The 21,637-nt window shown below is 36.0% G+C and overlaps 1 protein-coding gene across 2 annotated transcripts; it reads right to left on the minus strand.

Annotated features, from left to right (window-relative positions):
• Window positions 1–12,001: 12,001 nt before the first annotated feature.
• Window positions 12,002–20,253, minus strand: LOC122276345 (CBL-interacting serine/threonine-protein kinase 23-like). 2 transcript variants are annotated; one of them, XM_043085988.1, is made up of 15 exons: window positions 19,310–20,250; window positions 18,242–18,304; window positions 17,941–18,012; window positions 17,703–17,810; window positions 17,447–17,527; window positions 17,046–17,099; window positions 16,836–16,961; window positions 16,005–16,094; window positions 15,739–15,858; window positions 15,519–15,647; window positions 14,786–14,902; window positions 14,111–14,167; window positions 13,950–14,024; window positions 12,870–12,945; window positions 12,002–12,281 (listed from the first exon to the last, which is right to left on the minus strand). In XM_043085988.1, the coding sequence occupies exons 1-15, from the start codon at window positions 19,487–19,489 to the stop codon at window positions 12,247–12,249; spliced, it is 1,383 nt and encodes a 460-aa protein (XP_042941922.1). In that variant the 5' UTR covers window positions 19,490–20,250; the 3' UTR covers window positions 12,002–12,246. The 2 variants fall into 2 exon arrangements, with proteins under 2 accessions (XP_042941922.1, XP_042941923.1); XM_043085989.1 differs by lacking the exon at window positions 14,111–14,167 and having other exon boundaries at window positions 19,310–20,253.
• Between the last annotated feature and the right edge of the window lie 1,384 nt (window positions 20,254–21,637).

The raw sequence follows: 21,637 nt of genomic DNA on the forward strand, positions 1-21,637 counted from the left end.
TCGGTCAATTTCCTTCACGTCTCAGGTTTTAGCTATTCTCGATTTTTCTCGGTTTTAACTATTCTCGGTTGCTCATCATTTTCGATTGTTTATCTTTTTTAGCTATTCTCGGTCTTATCCAATTTTGCTCAAGCATTTGAAACTCACATTGCTTTTCTCGGTCTTATCCAACTTGCAGCAAAATAATTGTTTATTTGCTGTTCTCGGTCCCACGGTTGCTCATCATTTTCGATTGTTTATTTTTTTAGCTATTCTCGGTCTTATCCAATTTTGCTCAAGCATTTGAAACTCACATTGCTTTTCTCGGTCTTATCCAGCTTGCAGCAAATAATTATTTTTTTTTGCTGTTCTCGGTCCCAATAATTGTTCACATGCTATTATTGAACTCGATTCAATTTCACTTGCTCAGCCATGGGAATATATAGATAAATCCATGCTTGCAAGTTTCAATAAAGTCAGAAACAGTAATAGTCAAAAGTTGAAGATATTTGATTGACTCACACCTAAAAAGTTGATCCATCTTGTCCAGAGAATATCAACCTGCGTGAATAAATCTTTTGGGTTGAGGTGAAAAGTTTTTAGAACTTTGTTTTGATCTGATCCCTTGCTAGTTATTCCAAAGCACTTCGTAATTTCTTAGCCTTTTAACCGTGGTCATTTTTTTATGGATTTGCCGTGGGATATAATTTATTAGTCTTATCTCGGGTTCCATTTAATTTTCTTCTCGGATTTAATTTTTTAATATGGACTCCGTACCTGTATGTACTAAGTTTTCGGGAAATAATTATTCTACATGGGCGTTTCAGTTTGAACTTTTTCTTAAAGGAAAAGATCTTTGGGGGCATATTGATGGCACTGATTGTGCATCTAATCCTGATAAATCCAAGGATTGGGATGTGCTTGATGCTCGAATTATGTCTTGGCTTCTTGGCTCAGTTGAGCCACATATTATCACCCACTTACGGCCTCATCGTACTGCTCAATTCATGTGGACTTACTTAAAGAAAGTATATCATCAAGATAATGGTGCTCGTCGTTTTCAGTTAGAGCATACGATTGCCTTGTTTTCTCATGACAGTCGTTCCATTCAAGACTATTATTCGGCCTTTCTGACTCTTTGGAACGAATATTCTGATTTGATTACTGCGGATGTTCCTGTTACCTCTCTTTCCACTATTCAAAGTCTTCACGAGACTCGTCGCCGTGATCAGTTTCTTATGAAACTTCGCCCCGAGTATGAATCTGTTCGATCTTCTCTGCTGAATCGCTCGCCTGTTCCTTCTCTTGATGTTTGTTTTGGTGAGTTACTTCGTGAAGAACAAAGGCTCAGTACTCAAGCTTCTCTGAAACACTCTCATGGAAGTTCAGGGTTCCCTCCTATGGCTTATGCTGCTCAACGACGAGGACCGCCTGTTCATTCTCGCACCTTACAGTGTTTCTGCTGCAAGGAATACGGGCATATTGCTGCTAATTGTCCTAAGAAATACTGTTCTTATTGCAAGAAGAAGGGTCACATTATCAAAGACTGTCGTATACGTCCCCAGAATCGTCAGGCTCACGCATTTCAAACTTCTGTAGCACATGGCTCTTCCTCAGGTGCTTCCTCCGATCTTGCACCTCCTGCAACAAATTACTGTACACCAGAAATGGTGCAACAAATGCTAATTTCGGCATTATCTGCAATGGGGTTTCAAGGTAAAAATACAACTAAACTCTGGTATGTAGACTCGAGTGCTTCTAATCATATGACGAATACTCCTACTGCTCTATGTCATGTTCGGCCCTATGCTGGTCAATCTGCCATTCAGACTGCCAATGGTAGTGCCTTGCCAATAACTGCTATCGGAGATGCCTCTTCTCAATTTACTGATGTGTTTCTTGCTCCTCAACTTTCCACAAATCTTATTTCTGTTGGTCAATTAGTTGATAACAACTGTGCTGTTCACTTTTCTGGTGATGGATGTGTTGTGCAGGACCAGGTAACGGGGAAGCCGATCGCGAAGGAACCTAAAGTGGGGCGTTTATTTCCACTATTTTTACCTGTTCCACTACTTTCTTCAGTTTCGTCTATTAAGTCCTTTACTTGTCATAATGTTCCAACTCTGAGTATGATGTGGCATCGTCGTTTAGGACATCCCAATGCTCAGATTTTATCTCATGTATTGCACTCGGGTTTTCTTGATAATGAAGAACGTTCTTCTTTATCTCTTCAATGTGATTCTTGTAAACTTGGTAAAAGTAAAATTCTTCCATTTCCGTTACACGCTAGTAGAGCCTCTCACTGCTTTGATCTTATCCATAGTGATGTCTGGGGACCTTCCCCGGTTAGTTCACGTGAAAAATTTAAATATTATGTGACTTTCATTGATGATTATAGCAGATTCACTTGGGTTTATTTTCTTCGCTCTAAATCTGAGGTTTTTCGTACTTTCACTGAGTTTTTTTGCGTACATTGACAATCAATTCTCTGCGACTATTAAAACATTACGCACAGATTCTGGTGGTGAATATTTATCTACTGAGTTTCAGGCATTCTTGGCTTCTAAAGGTATTATTCATCAACGTTCATGTCCTGCTACTCCCCAACAAAATGGAGTAGCCAAACGCAAAAATCGTCATCTTCTTGATGTGGTACATACACTCTTGTTAGAATCATTTGTTCCATCCATGTTCTGGGTTGAGGCTCTGAAAACTGCTACTCACTTGATTAATCGTTTACCTTCCCAAGTCTTACACATGGAGTCTCCCTATTTCCGCTTGTTTGCTAAACAACCTAGTTATGATAATCTTCGTACCTTTGGTTGTGTATGTTTTGTCCATTTACCTCCTCATGAGCGACATAAATTATCTGCTCAATCTGTTAGATGTGCATTCTTGGGATATAATGTGTGTCAAAAGGGATTTGTTTGCTATGATCCCACTTTACATCGTACGCGCATTTCTCGGAATGTTATTTTCTTTGAAAATCAACATTTCTTTCCTGTGTCTTCTATACCTTCTTCCTCTACTGTGGTCCTCCCATCTTTTGAACAGCAGTTCTCAGATCTTCATCTAGTCAGCTCCCGTTTTAAACCAGGTATTGTGTATACAAGACGCTCCCACTCACAGTCTCTTCCGGTGGCTCAACCAATATCTGATCCTACCATGCTCCAGGATCAATCAGTTGCAGCACCTTCAGAGCACTTGGTACGTCACTCTTCTCGAGTATCAGTACCTCCGGATAGGTATGGGTGGTTTGCCTCTGCTCTTACTACTACATTATCCAATTTTGATATTCCCACATGCTACTCACAAGCTGTCAAGCATGATTGTTGGCGACAAGCTATGCAGGAAGAAATTGACGCTTTAGAGGCCAACCACACCTGGGACATTGAGCCATGTCCTCCCACCATTGTTCCTCTGGGTTGCAAATGGGTTTATTCAGTCAAAATCCAATCTGATGGAAGTTTAGATCGTTACAAAGCTCGGCTTGTTGCACTAGGGAATAATCAAGAATATGGTGTCAATTATGAAGAGACATTTGCTCATGTGGCTAAAATGACTACTGTTCGTATGATTCTAGCTCTTGCTGCTTCCAGTGATTGGCCACTACATCAGATGGATGTTAAGAATGCTTTCCTTCATGAGGATCTTAAAGAGTGTATTTATATGAAGCCACCCCCGGGATTGTTCAGCTCTCTGACTTCACATGTGTGTAAGCTTCGTCGCTCTCTTTATGGTCTCAAACAGGCTCCGAGGGCTTGGTTTGATAAATTCCGCACAACTTTATTACAATTTTCATTCAAGCAGAGCAAGTATGATACTTCATTGTTTCTTCGGAAATCAGACATGGGTATTGTTGTTCTTTTAGTCTATGTTGATGATATTGTGATCACTGGTTCCGATTCTGTCTTACTTGGCCAGCTCAAGACTCATCTCTCAGAGTCCTTTCATATGAAGGATCTTGGATCTCTCACATATTTTCTTGGTCTTGAAGTGCATTGTAGTCCCTCTGGTATTTCACTCAGTCAACATAAGTATGCTAGTGACTTGGTGGCTACAACTGGTCTACAGGAGGCTACTTCTGTGGATACTCCTATGGAATTAAATGTCAAGCTTCGCAAAGAGGAGGGTGACTTACTTTCTGATCCCAGTTTATATCGAAAGTTGGTGGGTAGCCTTGTTTATCTCACTATTACTAGACCCGACATTTCTTTTGTTGTACAGCAAGTCAGCCAGTTTCTTCAGACTCCTCGTCATCTTCATTTGGCTGCTGTTCGTCGGATCATACGATATGTTAATGGCACTTCTGCTCGTGGTTTATTCTTCCCAGCCGGCAACTCGACTCATCTGGCTGCTTATAGCGATGCTGATTGGGCTGGTTGTGCGGATACACGTCGCTTCATCACTGGTTGGTGTGTATTCTTAGGTAATGCATTGGTCTCTTGGAAGAGTAAGAAGCAAGACCGAGTTTCTAAGTCATCTACAGAATCTGTGTGACGCCCCCAAATTCCGTTTGGGATTGGCGGACATTTGAAGCGTCGAGACATACAACACAAGGTTACCTGCCCCCGTTCATGACATATAAGATGCAATAATCCTAACATGCATCTAACATTATGCAATATTCGCAGCGGATAATTTTTTTCTTTAGCAATACTATGCACCAAATTAAAATATCCCAAATACTTAAAACATACTTCATATATAAAGATACATTGAATAACTAAGATCACAGAACTATTCCAAAATAGTTATGATCTAAAAGTACTGGAGATGCAACTCCATCGTACAAGTAGTAATTTAACTACTATATTAACCTTAACGACGCACCGTCGTTCAGTCGACTGTATCTAGTTGGTCAGCTCCTGATCTTCCTTCAGGTCCTGTAACAAGATCTACCATTCGGGGGGAATGGTAGTTGGGACTACCACAGTGAGATTTGATTACAAATCTCAGCAAGTTAACAAAAAACTTCCATACAGACTAATGATGCATGTATGACAGTAAAAGCATAAATGCATAATCAAATTCATAAGTAATTAAAGTATAACTTAGCGTACAACATAGCATAATTGACATAGCTTAAATTGAATCGTGAACTAAACTTGACTTGACATGAATTTGATCTGAAACTTGACTTAGCATGAACTTGCTCTGAAACTTGAATTAACATGAAAAATACATACTCCACAGTTGTTGTGGCCCCATGTATTCTACGTGTAAATACATACTCCACAGTTGTTGTGGCCCCATGTATTGTACGTGTAAATACATACTCCACAGTTGTTGTGGCCCCATGTATTCTACACAAACTTGACTTAACATTAAAAATACATACTCCACAGTTGTTGTGGCCCCATGTATTCTACGTGTAAATACATACTCCACAGTTGTTGTGGCCCCATGTATTCTACACAAACTTGACTTAACATGAAAAATACATACTCCACAGTTGTTGTGGCCCCATGTATTTTACGCATCACAATTGTAGTTAAATACATACTCCACAGTTGTTGTGGCCCCATGTATTCTACACATCATAATGTACTCAAGATGAAATGTAATTGGAATACGAAAGGACTGAAGTCCTGACGTAACATAACGTGACTTGAACATAACTTAGAATACATGACCAACTTGAGATAGAAACATTTCGTAACATGGCATAACATATAATAGACAACATATTTAACATGACATACTTGCAACAGTGAATATTACATGACTTGACATACATGTAATAGATGGCATACTTAGCATGACATATTTGTAACGTACAATGATACATGACAGAATATATTATGTAACAGATAAAAACTGATGACAGAATAAATTCTGTATAACAGACAATTACGTGATAACTTAGCATGGCATGACATATATAATAACACACATACATATACTGTAGTTCCTTTACTTAGCACACATACACAGTAGACTGCTAGTAAGTTAAAAGCTAACTTACCTCGATCTCCGCGTTTCTTATAAAACTTCAAGTGCGATCACGAGGAACTGTAATTAGTAATTCTAAAAGTTAGAACTAAATCACTAATAATTTGAAATATGGAAAATACTAACTTAAAGAGTAAAATTTTCATTTTACTCTCTACATGTGGAAAAATGACTGTTTTACCCATAACTTAAGGATTTTGCATACTAACTCTAAAAGTTTCTAAAATTTACATTCCTCATGTAAATTTTATCCTAAACTTAAATATCAACTCAGAAAAATTTAAAACAAAACACAACTATGAAGAACACACTATGGTTGAAACATCCATAGGCCATTTCCCTTTATTTTTGTTGCAATTCCTTCCAACTTCAAAACTCATGCTTAAACCAAAATTTTGCAACAAACATCTTCCAATCCTAAGTTCAAAACCATACTTAAAACATCCATTTAGAAAAAGCTAATAATCAACACCAAACTTTTTTGTAAAAAGATCCAAGCACTTGAATCACAAGTTTTGACATTAAATCAAAACATCTCCAAGAGTTTCAAAAAATCAAATCTTACTTCTAACATATTCATAATATCATCCTAACATCAACCATGCTTTAAATCATCAAACCAAAGTCACCAAAATCACAAAATAACATTTGGAGTTTTTGGTTTTACACTTAATCCAAAAACAGAAACTTTTTCCTCAACTAGTTTTGATAAATATCTTGATCTATGACTTATAAATATATGATCTTCAAACCAAATCATCACATGGTTTAAAAAGATGTCCTAAAACATATATAAGCTTCTAATTCAAGATCACATGGTTAGAAATTAACCAAAACATAAATTTAGCCAAGAATATCCATACTTTGGCTTGTTTGAATATCTCTTTGCATAAAATTTCATATCTTTGAAACTAACATCAAATATCTTCAAAATAATAATATAACATGTATATAAGATACTCAGGATCCTCCAATAAAATTATTAAAGTCATTAGAATAGGTTTAGACCACCAAAGAGTTAAACTTTCTCAAAACAGAAACTGTTTTTCTTCTTCCAGTTTCTAAGTTTCTAAATCTAAGTAAATCTTTCATCAAAACCTTTAATCATGCAAAAATCCTCAACCAATAGTCACATATACATGTTAACAATACTCCATAAAAATTTCGGACCAATATCTATCCATTAGCTTGGTCAAAAACTCCAAACTATAACATATTCTCCAGTTTATCTCCCAGAATAACCTTTCTATAGTTTATATAATATTTGACTGACCAAATGATCTTCAAATGGGGCAAATAATATATCCATGTAAACTAGACTCAAAAAGGAACAACTTATATGAAGGAGAATTTATGATAAAACACTTACAACAGCTTCGAAATGGGCGTACAAAAGACCTCCTAAAAGCTGTCCGAGAGAGAGTGTTTGATAATCTTTTATTGGAAGGTGTAATTAGATAATTTCGTGGGGAGAGGTGGCTGGAGATAATTATGGATGAGATATGGAAGAGATGAGGCTGGAGTTGAGAGTTGAGTGTAGTTTTCTCCTACCCAAAATATCTATAAAAGATTATCTCATAATATTTTATCTAATAATATCTATAAAAATCAACTCAAAATATTTTTACCCAATAATATTCATGAAAATTATCTCAAGATATTTCTTTTTATCCAATAATATCTACAGTTTTAAACATACGTTTTGACCGAAAATATGAAAAAATGTTATTGCGCCATAAGACTTTAAATAACCCTCCGAGTCTAATGGCACAAACCATAATACATTTTGACACTTCTAACTATCTCCAATAATCAAAAACACACTTCTGATACCATAGTAAATAATAACACTAACTATGTAATTAGACAAAAACCTATATGATTAATGGATTCGTGAAAACTTATGGGGTTTTCACGAGGTTCTTAAAGTTAACAGAAATTTCACAATTGAATTTCTAGCGGGCTGTTACAATCTGAATACCGAGCAATGTCTTTAGCTTGTTCTGAAATTATTTGGCTTCGAGGTATGCTTGCTGAGCTAGATTTTTCTGAGACCGATCCCACACCTCTACATGCCGATAATACGAGTGCTATTCAGATCACGGCCAATCCTGTCTATCATGAGCGCACGAAGCATATTGAAGTCGATTTTCACTCTATCCGTGAAGCATTTGAAGCTCGTATTATCACTCTTCCACATGTTTCTACTGAACTCCAAATTGTTGATATTTTCACCAAGGCTCTCACTCGTCATCGACATTGCTTTCTAAGTAGCAAATTGATGCTTGTTGATCTACGGGCATCAATTTGAGGGGGGCTGTCAATGTACAAACAGTCCATACGGGAGGCTACATACGGCGCTGCAATAGAGGGAGGCTGGTCAACACTGCTAAATAGAGGGAGGCTACATACGGCGCTGTAATCTCAATCCTTAGGCGTAATTTTAGGGGCTCTTCCCGCTCAAACTAGACAGTACATAGATATGTAAATATGTTCTATATAAGGGGGATAAATCCTCTGAAAAGGATCATCGAATTGTAATCCATTTTTGACAATGTCTTGTTCTGTTGTCACAACCAACGCCTATCCATGTACAGAAATTTTCACCAACCCAAGAAGAGAGCCGACCTGATGGATCTATTAGACTTTCTTTGAAGGCAAGAAGTGTTTTCCTCTCCTTCTCTAAGCATTTGACAGTTAGGCTTTCGGTGCATGAAGCGTGTTTGATAAATTCCAAACAAGGAGGTCCCAACAGAAAGAGGAAGAAGAAAAACAGAAAGAGATGAGCAATGGAGACGAAGTTGTGGGAACTAGCCATACTACTCTTGAAATACTTGCATGAACAGCTAATGATATTTTTTTAGGAATTAAGGATACTTGTCCTGCCACACACCAAATCAATATATAAAGTCGGGATGCATCGTCTTCATATCCATGCAGCAAGAATTTACCAAGAAATTATGCATTTATTTCGTCGAAACGTGTTTGTTTTATTTGCGTGTTTGATGCATCTGGCAGTATTAAATCCCTTGTCCATCTTCTCTGACTTATCTGTCATAATATTACAATCATGTAATTGATCACAAAACCTATCTGTTCATGGCTAAACATAGATAGCATTAAAATAGATGAAGCATGAAAGATTGGAAAAGAATATAATATTGCCGCCCAACATTATTGAAATTCCCAACGTACCCCTGTAAAACCACGAAATTGTCTACCAATTTTCTTGAACAAATAAGTTAGATCTCAATTATTAAAATTATGAAACGAATCAAATACTTTAAAATAAATAATCAAACTTGCAAAACACAACGATTGGTTACGAAGGGAAACCCTTTAAAGAACTCTTTAAAGGTAAAACCCTACGGGGCAGCCAAACCCAGGAAAGTCAATCTTATTATTTGAAGAACAATTACAAGCAATAATCAATTACAAAACCTTTGCAATTCGACTCTCTTACTTGCCTAGACAAACGACCCGTTTGTCTTCTACCGCAGTAGCAGCCAGAACCTCTGGCGATCTTTAAATGTTGACTTCCTTTCTGGAACTCTAGAGGCTGAAATCCAATCGATGTTGCTTCACACTCAAAGCACGATCACACTCAAGAAGATATGAAAAATCCCATGAAAATTCTCAAGTGAATTTTCTCTCATAAACGCTCAGAATCTCCTCTGTAAAATTCGTGGCTTGAAGTCCTTGAAAAGATACAAAACCGAATCCCTTTAAATAGAAAGTCTGGAAAGAGTTCTAATCGTAGTAGGACTTTACTGACGGTTAGCAACAGACGCAAAAACGTGTTCCGACGGACTGCTAACATTTCGCGATAATATCTTCTGTTATTGACTAAACTCTGTTTAAAAGAGTTCTAGTCGTAGTAGGACTCTGCTGACGGTTAGCAACAGACATGAAAACGTGTTCCGACGGACTGCTAGCATTTCACGATAATATCTTTTGTTTTTGACTTAAACTCTGTTCAGCTTTCTTCTTGATAAATACCAATCTTCCAGAACTCGATTTTAACCTCAAAAACTTATCTAAACAACAACTAAGACTTCTAGATAGATTCAATATTGTTTAGATACAAATCAATACTTATTTTACATTCATCCAAATTTAATCAAATAATGATAAGATGAACCTTATCATTCATCCAAATTTAATCAAATAATGATAAGATAAACCTTATCATTTAATTTTAACCAATTTTTACCTTTACAATTATGTTAGCTAGTCAATCTTCCTTCCACCGTAAAAGTTGGATTACGGAAACAACAATGATATAAAAGTACAAAGGTCATTAAATACAAAAAGAACCCGAGTTCTTTAAAACTATAAGCATTCGTTTAGGGATTTGGGTCAATATCTGTTCATCTAGAAAATGGATGAAATGCTAGAAAACTGGGGTAACAATGACCCGTGGACTTCATGGTTAATTCACTCTCCCTCATACATGCACTTTTAGATTATCCAATCTTTCAAGAGGAAAAACACAAAAGGCATTAGTTTAGGGATTTGGGTCAATATCTGTTCATCTAGAAAATGGATGAAATGCTAGAAAAATGTGGTAACAATGACCCGTGAACTTCATGGTTAATTCACACTCGTACATGCACTTTTAGATTATCCAATCTTTCAAGAGGAAAAGAACAAAAGAAAACAGCAAACAAGAACCAAAAAACAAAGAAAATAAATTAGAGAAAAAGAACCAGCTACAACTTCACACTTGGTTGCAGAAGCAGGCACTTGATCACGATGGCATGTCAATTTATATACAGTAAATGAAAACGTACGATATTTTAAGCAATATTTCTAATTAATTTGATATTTTCTTTGTAATTATCTATTTTATATTTTAAGAAGATATGGTTTTTGGTTTACAAACGAGTTAATTATCCAATCAAAAGATGACGTGTTATAGTGATGAACAATGGACTCATAAAAAATGCACAATAAACATTACTATTCAACTCGAGAGAAATGCCCACGCTGGCCACCCCTTGAGCTACCATGTATTTGGACTACATCTTTCTGATTGTTTTTTCGCACAAGAATGTCGTTGAAGTAGAAGGTCATCTGGCCCTTTGCCTCTTCTTTTGCTCTCTCATATTCCGAATATTATCCAATTATTTGATTCGGGCTTATAGTTCAAGAAAAATTAAATACATGTGTATATTTATTTCCCGGCATGGACCCGAATGTGTATACATAGAAGCACATACTCCATTATTGTAGTTAAGATTGTCTATCGTATTGATTTTTTCCTAGTGAATTCTTCAACAACAATATCCATCACGTTGCTTCGAGTTTCTAAGCGCTACTTCACAAAACATCATTATAATTTGTATATTTAAGTAGTTAGATTGTCTTACCATATGTTTTAGACAAAAGGCCGTCTGTCTACAAGTATCTTAGCATATGGTCAAAAGAACAACAGAAGGAAAAAAACGTCATTTTTATCCATAATAAAGAGTTATCAAATATTCAAAAAGATGCAAAAACCCAAGAGTCCCTAAATATTTTCAGTGTTCAACAACCCTTAGATTAATAGTTATAAAAAAAGATACAACTTCAAGAATTATCAAACAAGACCACGTAAAAGCAAATGCCCTATCTCGACTTGTGACTGCGTGGCATATTATTCCGTTAAAGCTTGACAGGACAGAAAAATTAAATTGCGAGTTTTTAAAATGTATGGAAGTGATGTTAATAAAGGTATATATCAAAAGCCAGTTTAGAGACGACTCCCTTTACCTGATCACGTACAGAGCAATCATCCATCATATACATAACTCATCCCCTCAGGTATAAAAGCAGCACCAATACATCAAACACAATAGACCCACATGTACACTTCGGGATTAGTCGGGATTTTGGTCCGGATACCCAGTGCCAAAGGAAAATTAAACACAATAGACCCACAAAACGAAGCCAAACCACCAGCTATACACTACTGACCCCCAACTCCGAAATGTAACCAACCTTTACAATCTACTCTCAACCTATCTAGGCTACAGTACAGTAGTTTTCACACAAATTTGAGATGTGAACCAAAAATACCCAATCATACGGAGAAGAAAGTATGTACAGATATATTTGCAATGTCTAATCCAAAGAGAGTCTAGGCAACCATCCATAGGGTTCAGAATGAGGGGGGTCAAGGACTCAAGCGAAGGCGACACAATTAAGATACAGCAGTGCAGTCCATAATTGAGTACTCTGAACAATTTCACCCAGAGAAACAAATATATATAATCACAATATTACTTCTTTTTTTATAGGTATCACAATATTCCTGCCAAAAGAAAACCCTTATTTAGATGCCACAACACCATCAGGTCCATCACCTGTAGAATTACAACCAATAGAAGAAAATAAGTAAATGTTATTTGCTTGTGTGATTATTGCCAAGGGAAAGCAAACACATAATTCTTGCTTATGTATAATACTAGAGAACATCCCCAAGATCTGCCATCTGCAGGGGAGGGGAGGGGGGAGTTAATGTGATATGTCGGAAAATCTCTCGTTTGTCAAATCTAAAAAGTAAGGGCCATTCACAGCAAGGTATCGGCTTAGAAAATATGAAAATGGGCCATTCATTAGCTAGTTTACATGTCAACTGACAGCCTCCATAAAGAAAAAAAAAATGTCAGTTTGACATATCATAATTTTTTTTTTTTAATATAAGTAAGAAGAATTTATTAAACCATGTAATTAGGCAAGGCCCAAGTTTGACATATCATAAATGACCTCCAATAATTTAAAAATCTTGAGGCACATATGCAAGAATTCCCAAGCATCAGAAACATTTTGCATACTTTAACCTCCAGTGGAAAACTGATATTTTTTTAGAAGAATCACAGTCAACAGACCATTGGCAAATTGATTATAAGTCAAAAGAAATATAAAAATAATCACCAATAATGAAAACTAACCTCCTTTCCTTTCCTCTGCTTCATCCCCAGTTTTCCAAACAATATCTTTCAGCCCAGTTGTGAGACTCTTATAGAACTGCAACATTGGGATAATCAATTGCAAACTTGAGCTAATGAGGAAAAAGTAAATGATTTCATAAGATGGAATGATAACAATATCTAAATGTTCCGATTCTAGAGTTGGCCTGTCCTGTTCATGCCACATGCGGGAGGATGGACTTTGGTTTTTGGCTGACATAAAAGCCCCAATGGGCCCAGAAATTCAAACAGTAATCCAGATCCACAGCCACATGCTAGGTCCCAGGCCTGATGCGTATCTCATCATTCTCATATACCAGGATTAAAAGTGGCCTGTATGTCCAGGCTTATTGCCACCCCAAGTAGTGGAGGCAATGAGTTGGGTCAAAGGTCATCCTCCCTGCTTCAAACCATATGGGACAGCTATAGATTAAATGAAAAGAGGAAAGGATGAATATGGGGTTTTGACAGTGACAGCTTTAGGTTGCCTTGTCCCATGCCACATCACATCTATTTTTAACTTTGCCCTTCAATTATTACATAATTACAAAAATTCCATGCACTTCATGTAACTGTAAACCCAAGGTTCACTCTATTTCCCGTGCACAACCATCACATAAGTCACTAGACTCTCTCCCACACACACACACACACACACACACTTATTATCTATAATTACTGAAGAGATGTTGTGGGGATGGGCACCGATAAGTTGCCCATCCTTGGTATGGGAATGACATGGAGGGAGACTTTCAATTGGGATGCAGGTACGTGTAAATAGAGACCCAGAGCACTCCACTACCATCACTAACCCCTCAGGCCTATGTTCCATGAGTTTTGTCCTTCCAAAATCGCAAGCCATGAAAAGCAAGCAACGAGGACCTTGGTGAAGTCTATCGGCTGCACTACACATGCATTGATAGCTTGGTGGCAGAGAAATCACCACTACTAGATGAGGAAGCATATGAACCATGGCCTATGCCAATAGAGGCAGAATTTCAATAGATAAATAATTTTATACTAGTAGATGCCACGAAGTGCAAACGATATTGTACACCATACCTTGTGAAATTCTAGAGTATCTCCTCCAGACTTACGAACCTCAACCATGTAGAGTGAAGGGGCCACCTCAAAAATCTGAAAAAGAGAATTGTAGAAAGTTCTGGACAAATTACTTCTAAGGGACAAATTACAAGAAGAGGGGGGGATTTAAATAGATGTACCTCTGTTGCCACAGATAAATGACCTTTACGTCCAGTTTTTTCACCTTGAAGCTTCAACTGAGATAGGTAAAAAATGAGGGACAACTTGTGGGGGTGGCGGGGTTGTCAGAAGTGAAAGACAATTGAACACTTGATTGATTAATACTAAAGTTGGACTTCTAGATTTCTCCAGTTTCTCTCACTTTCATACAATACATCTGCCCTTCAAATCTCGTTTGGAACCAGAAGATTATACTTTGTAAGTGAATACACTTTATTTTGCCTTTTTTATGCAACCAATCATGCAGTATAAATATTTGACATTGTGGAAATATTTACTGAATGATTAAATACAAATTTTCTCATCAACTAAATCTTTTAGAGTAATTGGTAATTTAAAGTAGTATCAGAACGACAATCTGGGAGTTCTCTCACTCAACTCTTTAACCCTATTTCAACTTTTAAAAAAATCCACATGTTGAGCCAACTTATTAAGAAGTTTGCCCAACATGAGGGGAAATGCTGAAATATTGATTGTGATTACTGCACCTTGTCCCATCAATTGCATGAGTAACTTAACCATGAAGTTATTATCAAGATTTTGACAAAGAGTACAAAACCCAACCATTGACAGTCATCGAAAAGTTCACAAAAGCAGATAATTACAATAATTGCATGGAAAAGAGAGTATTGAACCTTGTAGTTATTTTTCTTTACACCAAAACCAAGAGGCATTGCAGCTTGCTCGATTTTTGAGATTATCTCTTTAGCAGGAGATTTGGATGTGAATCTGGTTTCCCTTTTAATAAGTCCCTGGTTACCATAGACTTGTCAGCAATTTTCTTAAATTTGATGTCAAGGTGTCAATCCAACAACAAATGACAAGCTAGTTAGCTCTTTCAACTGTACGGAATTTTAAAGATAAAATTATGGAAAAATTACAGTTTAAACAACCACTCAGATTGTATTATGACCACTAAATTATCAAAGTTGTCATTTACCTTCTATACTACCTCTATTTTTACAACTTAAAATCTTTGAGTGACGATTTTGATAGTTTGGTGGTCATATTGCAAAATGAATATTAGTTTGGGGCCTTGTGTGATTTTCCCTAAAATTATTCTTGATTATCTGCATCAGCGCTTATTTTGAAGTATCAACCAGCCTTTATTTTCACATACAGTTTGAAAATATCAAAAAACCTGCACAGAATTTGAGCACAAAATGTACTATTATCACATCCTCAAGCCAAGTAACACGTGGAGAAAAAAATCACATCCTTCTGAATTGCCTTAAGTTAGCATTTAGGTCAACAGATCATCATCCTTTCTCATGTGATATATATGAGGTGTTGCGTCGACAGTTGAAATATCAGGTTCTCCAGTACAACTTTTTCCAAGTCAGATATCACAGCCAAAGTCAAGCATACCATTTGCTTTTCAAAGAGAGTACTGAGGTTGAGGCCTTGAGATGTAGAGATAAGCTCAAATGCATTCATAGTGACAGGAGCCACAGGCTGCTCGTCTTCCCGCCTCTCCACAATAAGCTCACCAGAATCCTGTCCATGGTAAACAGCAATTATAAAGTCACAATATAACCAAAAAACCAAAACAATAATAAGAACAATATAACTACAACATGAATCTTACCCCAATTTCATTGAAAATACCATCCACATCGGCGAGACTAACATCAGCTTGCTCAAAACTAGGCGGCTTGTATCCTTTCTTAAACCACTCATTCTCAATGACCTCAGCAATTGTAATTCGCTGTTTCATTTGATTGGTTCAGATATTAAATACACAAAAAATACATTTTTTATTTACTTAATACGCAATAAATACATTTTTGATAAGTAATACAAAAGAAATACATAGTTGTAAACAATAATAATGAACAAGAGACAATGACGTACTGTTGAGGGATTAGGGTCCAGGATTCTTTTTATCAGTTTCTTTGCACTTGAGGAGAACCATGGAGGGCATGTGAAGTCGGCCTTGAATATCTGTATGGATCATAGAGCAAGCATAGAGCGAATAAACATCAATGATCAGATTATGGAGCCTTATAAACAAAGAATATAAAGTTCATATTTTAAAAATAGCAAGCACTCATTTAAAAGATCAGATAAACTAGAACTGCCCAAGAGTCCAGCCCCAATAGGAACTTATGTTGTCTACGTATGCACCACAAATCTTACAACTGCATGGCTTACAAATGACACACTTAAAACAAAAAACTAAATTATCATTTGTCTGGGACCTGTGCTCTTTTCCTTGAGTATTGTATACATAGCATATTGACAAGAAGATACACAATAATGCAATAAGATCTATGCATTCAAATCACACTTGAACAGAGAATGCCCTATCAACACCATACAATGTAAATTGTGCATCATACAATCACCACACACAACCAAAAAGACACACATGGTAAAAGTTTTAAGCGGAAAAGACCACAGTGATGACACATTTGCAAAGATGTTCTATTCTTTTCGTAAATGCAAAAAAGAAAAAAGGCAAAGGCCCCCAATTTTTCTTCTGCCCCCATTCTGTTGCCTTACAAGAAGCATCGCTTCCACATTCGCGCCACTTCATTGACCAGCTATTACTCAGTTTTGTTAGAATTGTTTACAGTGTAGAAAATTATCGACCTACTTCATCTGCATCTGTAACAAGAAGTTCACTGCCTTCACATGTACATTAGGAAGTATGAGTTAACAGAGAGCCAGAGAGCAATTAACCTTTTTATATAATGCCATGAGGTTGGATTCTTCAAAAGGTAAATATCCAGCCATTAAGACAAAAAGAATCACACCACATGACCACAGATCTGCCTTTGCTCCATCATAGCCTTTATTGTTAATCACCTGGAAAAGTAGGGCGCGAATGAAAAAATAGGTTCATAAGATTAAGAAATAGTAGTTTGCACTTAGAAACAAGACCTAATATACCTCTGGAGCAACATAATTTGGCGTACCACATGTTGTATGAAGTAACCCATCTTCCTAAAGAGAGGGATAAGATTATCAGTCATAAAACCTTCACAAATTGATTATGCCAAAGATGCCTCATACTTCTCCACAGTATCAAAAATCCAAAACAGACTGTTTGGCACAGACAAATCAAACTGAAAAGTGAGGCTTCTAGGGGCCGGTAGCCACGAACACCTCTCATATTAAGTTCTGGATAACTTTTATTATGATATTCTTTTTGTGTAAGGCAATTTTTTTTCTAGGTAAGAGTAAGGTTTTATTGAAACACAACAAAAGGAATTTCCCAAGTACACAGGAAGTATACGCAAGAAAACACCTAATTACACTTTTTGTGTAAGGCATTAAGTCTTCATACTCACTCGAACTTGTTGTGGTAGTGCACTCAATCCAAAATCTGAAACTTTGAGAACACCATTAGCATCAAGCAGTAAGTTCTCTGGCTGTGAAATGACAAACGAAAGTAACATCAGTTTTTTTCATTTTGAAATAGTTGAAAAAAATACATACAGATCAGTTCGCCTCCAACTGAATTATTTAACTTTGAAAACACTGGGGCTAACATTCCGAAAACATTAGCAGGCAAAGGATAGCAGAAACAACAGTAAGGAATCACACCTTTAGGTCTCTATGAAAGACACCTCTGCTATGACAGTAGTCCACAGCATTAATAAGTTGCTGAAAATACTTTCTAGCTTCATCTTCCTTCAACCTCCCCTTACTTGCCTGGCTCAAGAGATATAATGCAAAAACCAGTTATTATATAGAGTCGTTAACGTATCATGAACAAGTAATTTAGGCACTTTATTACAGATTGCATATGTTAATCATCAGTAGGAGACAACCACTATCTTACAATTTTGTCGAACAGCTCCCCACCAGTCACAAATTCCAAAACAATGTATATCTTCATCTTGCTAGCCATCACCTACACCAGTAATACTACCCAAAATCAACTTGGATGCAGAAGATAGTCAAGAAACATTATAATTAAGTACTGAACATGTGGAAAATCCAGAACATAGAAATTGATTGCTGTAAAAGGTTAATATCAACGACTAAAAATAAAGCATGAAGAATACACTGAATGACTAGTCATGCCATATTATTGAGATAAGGTAAAAATTAAATTAAAGGAGGTGGCTCTGCTCTCTAACCTCATACATACGGATAACATTTGGGTGTCTAATCAATTTCATTGTTGAAATTTCACGTTTAATCTGCAAAGGATAAACCAGTCAGAAAATAGTTAATGTAAGACATATTGATATTCAAACTGAAAGAAATAACTTTAAAACTTCCACAATATTTTTTACTTATAAAAAAAAAAACTTCCACAATATTTTTGCATGGCCACATTCATACAAATATCACATTTTTCACATACTGCCAGTGCAGGGTGTGAACTGTGAAGAACTCATCTGGCAATCAAAATGTTGCTTCTTTTCTTTTTTTTCTTATATCTCCTCTTTTTTGCAATTTCTATGGTAAGAAAATATTACATTCACACCCCCCCCCCCCCCCCAACCCCCAAAACACAAAAGAAAACCCTAAACTAGAGTTGATCGCCACATCCCCACTATAATATAATAATACGCAAAATTTTCCAAATTTATGACTCCGTTCATCTTACAAGAGATTATCTTTTAGCATCTACACACTTGATTCAAAATCAAGTCATATAAAACTTAATAGAACTCGATTCAATCAATTTGCAATTTTATTCAGCCATTCGGGATAAAACTGAAATAAACTGAGTTCCACGTCTCTTCAATTCTTTTTTTTTAACAAGGTGTTATTTTCCAAGAGTACAATTTTTCCAACTAAAATGCTATGCAAGTCTACTTCTTTCCCTTGTAACAGGAACAAATAATAATAATAATAATAAATTCGATACGACTTGATAGGTCCTGTACATTGTATTTGGTCACAGAATGACAAGATGATTTTGTCACCTCGCCAAAGCTGACTTTTGCTTTGTTTTCAATTAAAAGTAACAAAACTTTCTTCGCCAAGTTCCTAGTTATTTTCAAGGAAACCAAACAGTCAATCACCAAATATTACCCCTCCAAATTGAGAAACCAAGATTTTAAACAAAAACGAAAAGCTTAATTATTCAAAACATATAAATTTTAACAAAATCCGTACAAATGCGAGGGATTAATCCAACCAAAAAAGAAAACATCTATCATTAGTAAAATCCTAACGAAAATGGGGAGTTAGACCTGGCCGATCATCTTGTGCTTGAGAACCTTTTCTTTGTCGAGAATCTTGATGGCCACATTCTCGCCGGAAACGACATTCCGAGCGAACTTAACCTTGGCGAAATTGCCTTCACCCAGCGTCCGACCCAGTTCGTACTTCCCCACGCGCGTCCTGTTGCTATTGCTCGACCGAGACGCCATATTCTCCCTCTTGGATCTCCCCCACAGCGCAATTCCACCACTCCAGAATCGGACTCCTTCACAAACTTGTTTCTCTCTTTTTGTTTGTGTCTCTCAAAAATCCTTCCACTAAATGGCCCTCCCTCTCTAGAATCAAATTTCCGCTCTCTCTAGAGCTCTAGGATCAAGACCTCTTCTTCTTGCAGGGTTGCCATACCTGAGACTTCGAAACCCTCATTTTTCCTTTCCTGTTAAATAAAACCTAAAACGGAAACAAAAAGGCACTAAAATTCGCTAAATATCCTTATCGAAATCAAACCCGGGCTTCCAGCTTTTGTTGGAGATACGGGCCGTTAGAACAGATAGAAACCCCATGAATCCGTGTCAAACCGACCAATGAGGATACCGTAATTAAAAGGCTGTAAGAATCATAGCAAATTACGGGATCGTAAACATATTAGTAATGAGAAAGCGAAATCAATGAGAGGCAGATATCTGGAGGGAGTCGTGGATTAGTGCGTAAACTTCCTTCTCTGCTATTTTCGGAAAAAGGAATTGAGCGGCTGGCTGCTCTTTGGTAGCTGAAGCTGGAGTTATCAGGCCGGTGTGAGCAAGTGATTGATTGGAATCGGGTATGTATGACTTCGTATTGTATCTATGGGTCTGGTGCATGCGCGTGCGTACGCGAGGAAGGCGGAAGGAACTAGGGTTGAGCCGTGATGCGGTCGCTTCCTTCATGCGTCATGCGATCGCGTCTGGGCTGGCACAGTCGTGTCGTAGAGCGATTGGCTGTTTCAGTTGAGAGCTCAACGTCTCAGCCGTCCACGTGGGTCCCCTTCGTGATGTGTCAGTGTTACCAATCAGAGTAGAATAAGGATGGGTAGTTAGCCACTCTGCGCGTTGTAAATACTAAACATAAACCGAGACAAGCTATTTCAACGAAACAATATTTTGAATACGGTATCGAATATCATATCGGTCAATATATTAAAATGAAATATTTCAATATTAATATTATTTTATATATTATTTTAAAATAATTGATATATAAATTATTATTTTAAAATATAATTAATATATTTTAAAATATAAATATATATATATTTATATAAATTATAAATAGTTTAGTCTAAATTAAGAATAAAAAAATAAATTTTTAATTTAAAAAAATGAAAAAAAAAATTAAGATCGAAATACCAGCCGGTACATAGGCTAGTATGGTCGATACTGGCCGGTATTTGAACTGGTATGAAATATGTAGAATTTCTGTACCGATACAGAGTATACCGGCCGGTACGGTACGATTTTAAAAACAATAGTTTGAATGCTATTCATAATTTGCAATGTTTTGTGAAAACCAGATATCTGAGTCCTTAGTTAAGATTCAAAAATGATTTTTGCTCGTCTAATTATTATAAATGTTTTAAATTTTTAAATAAATTATAATAAATAATTTAATTTTTTAAAATTTAAAATAATAATAATATTTTATCTAACTATCATACCAACTTATTATTCAAATTTCTTTGTAGGTGGTATACACCTATTGAGAATCTCGCCTATTCAAATAAAAATTCTTTTTTTTTCTTTTTTTAAATATTTTTTTAAACACCTTAAATATTTTTTAAAAATAAAAAGAATTCATAAAATCATTTAAAAATACTTTCTTTAACCCTAAAATAAAATTAAAAAAAAAATACAATGGTACTCACTCTCATGGAAATTCTCGGTAAGATTTGGATTTTCCTTTTTTACACCTACACTTGCACGCTATTATATAGTTAAGAAATGAGAAGCGGTAGGTTTATAAAAAAATATTCTATAAATAAAATTTATAATCTTATTAGGTGAGAAAAATTATATAATTATAAGTATTTTTTATAATTTTTATACAATCATATGTTAAATGAAAGATATTTTTGCTTTAATTTTGCACAAATCATTTTCTATAATTAACTAATTTAGGAAAATGTATTTTCATTTAGGTGGGATATTTTTAATTAGTTTTTCATTTAAAAGGTTAAGAAGAAAAGAAAAACTTGCTTTCAACAAAATCTGATTCAAGAATCCGAGAGTCTTGAGAAAATTCTGGAGAATGGAACAAAGTCACAAACACATGTTGGACATGAAACTTCCGGATAATCATGTATAATATTCAGAAGAATAGGT

Source organism: Carya illinoinensis, chromosome 9 (assembly GCF_018687715.1).
Source record: "Carya illinoinensis cultivar Pawnee chromosome 9, C.illinoinensisPawnee_v1, whole genome shotgun sequence".
Lineage (NCBI taxonomy): Eukaryota > Viridiplantae > Streptophyta > Magnoliopsida > Fagales > Juglandaceae > Carya > Carya illinoinensis.

What these genes read in the sequence shown, in the direction of transcription:
- LOC122276345 (XM_043085988.1), bottom strand. Translation starts at nt 19,489, where the DNA reads ATGGCGTCTCGGTCGAGCAATAGCAACAGGACGCGCGTGGGGAAGTAC. An exon ending in TCATGGCATTATATAAAAAG is followed by an intron (nt 16,095 to 16,835) that starts GTTAATTGCTCT and finishes TGATCCATACAG; the next exon opens with ATATTCAAGGCCGACTTCAC. An exon ending in ATTTATCTGTGGCAACAGAG is followed by an intron (nt 14,025 to 14,110) that starts GTACATCTATTT and finishes TCTCTTTTTCAG; the next exon opens with ATTTTTGAGGTGGCCCCTTC.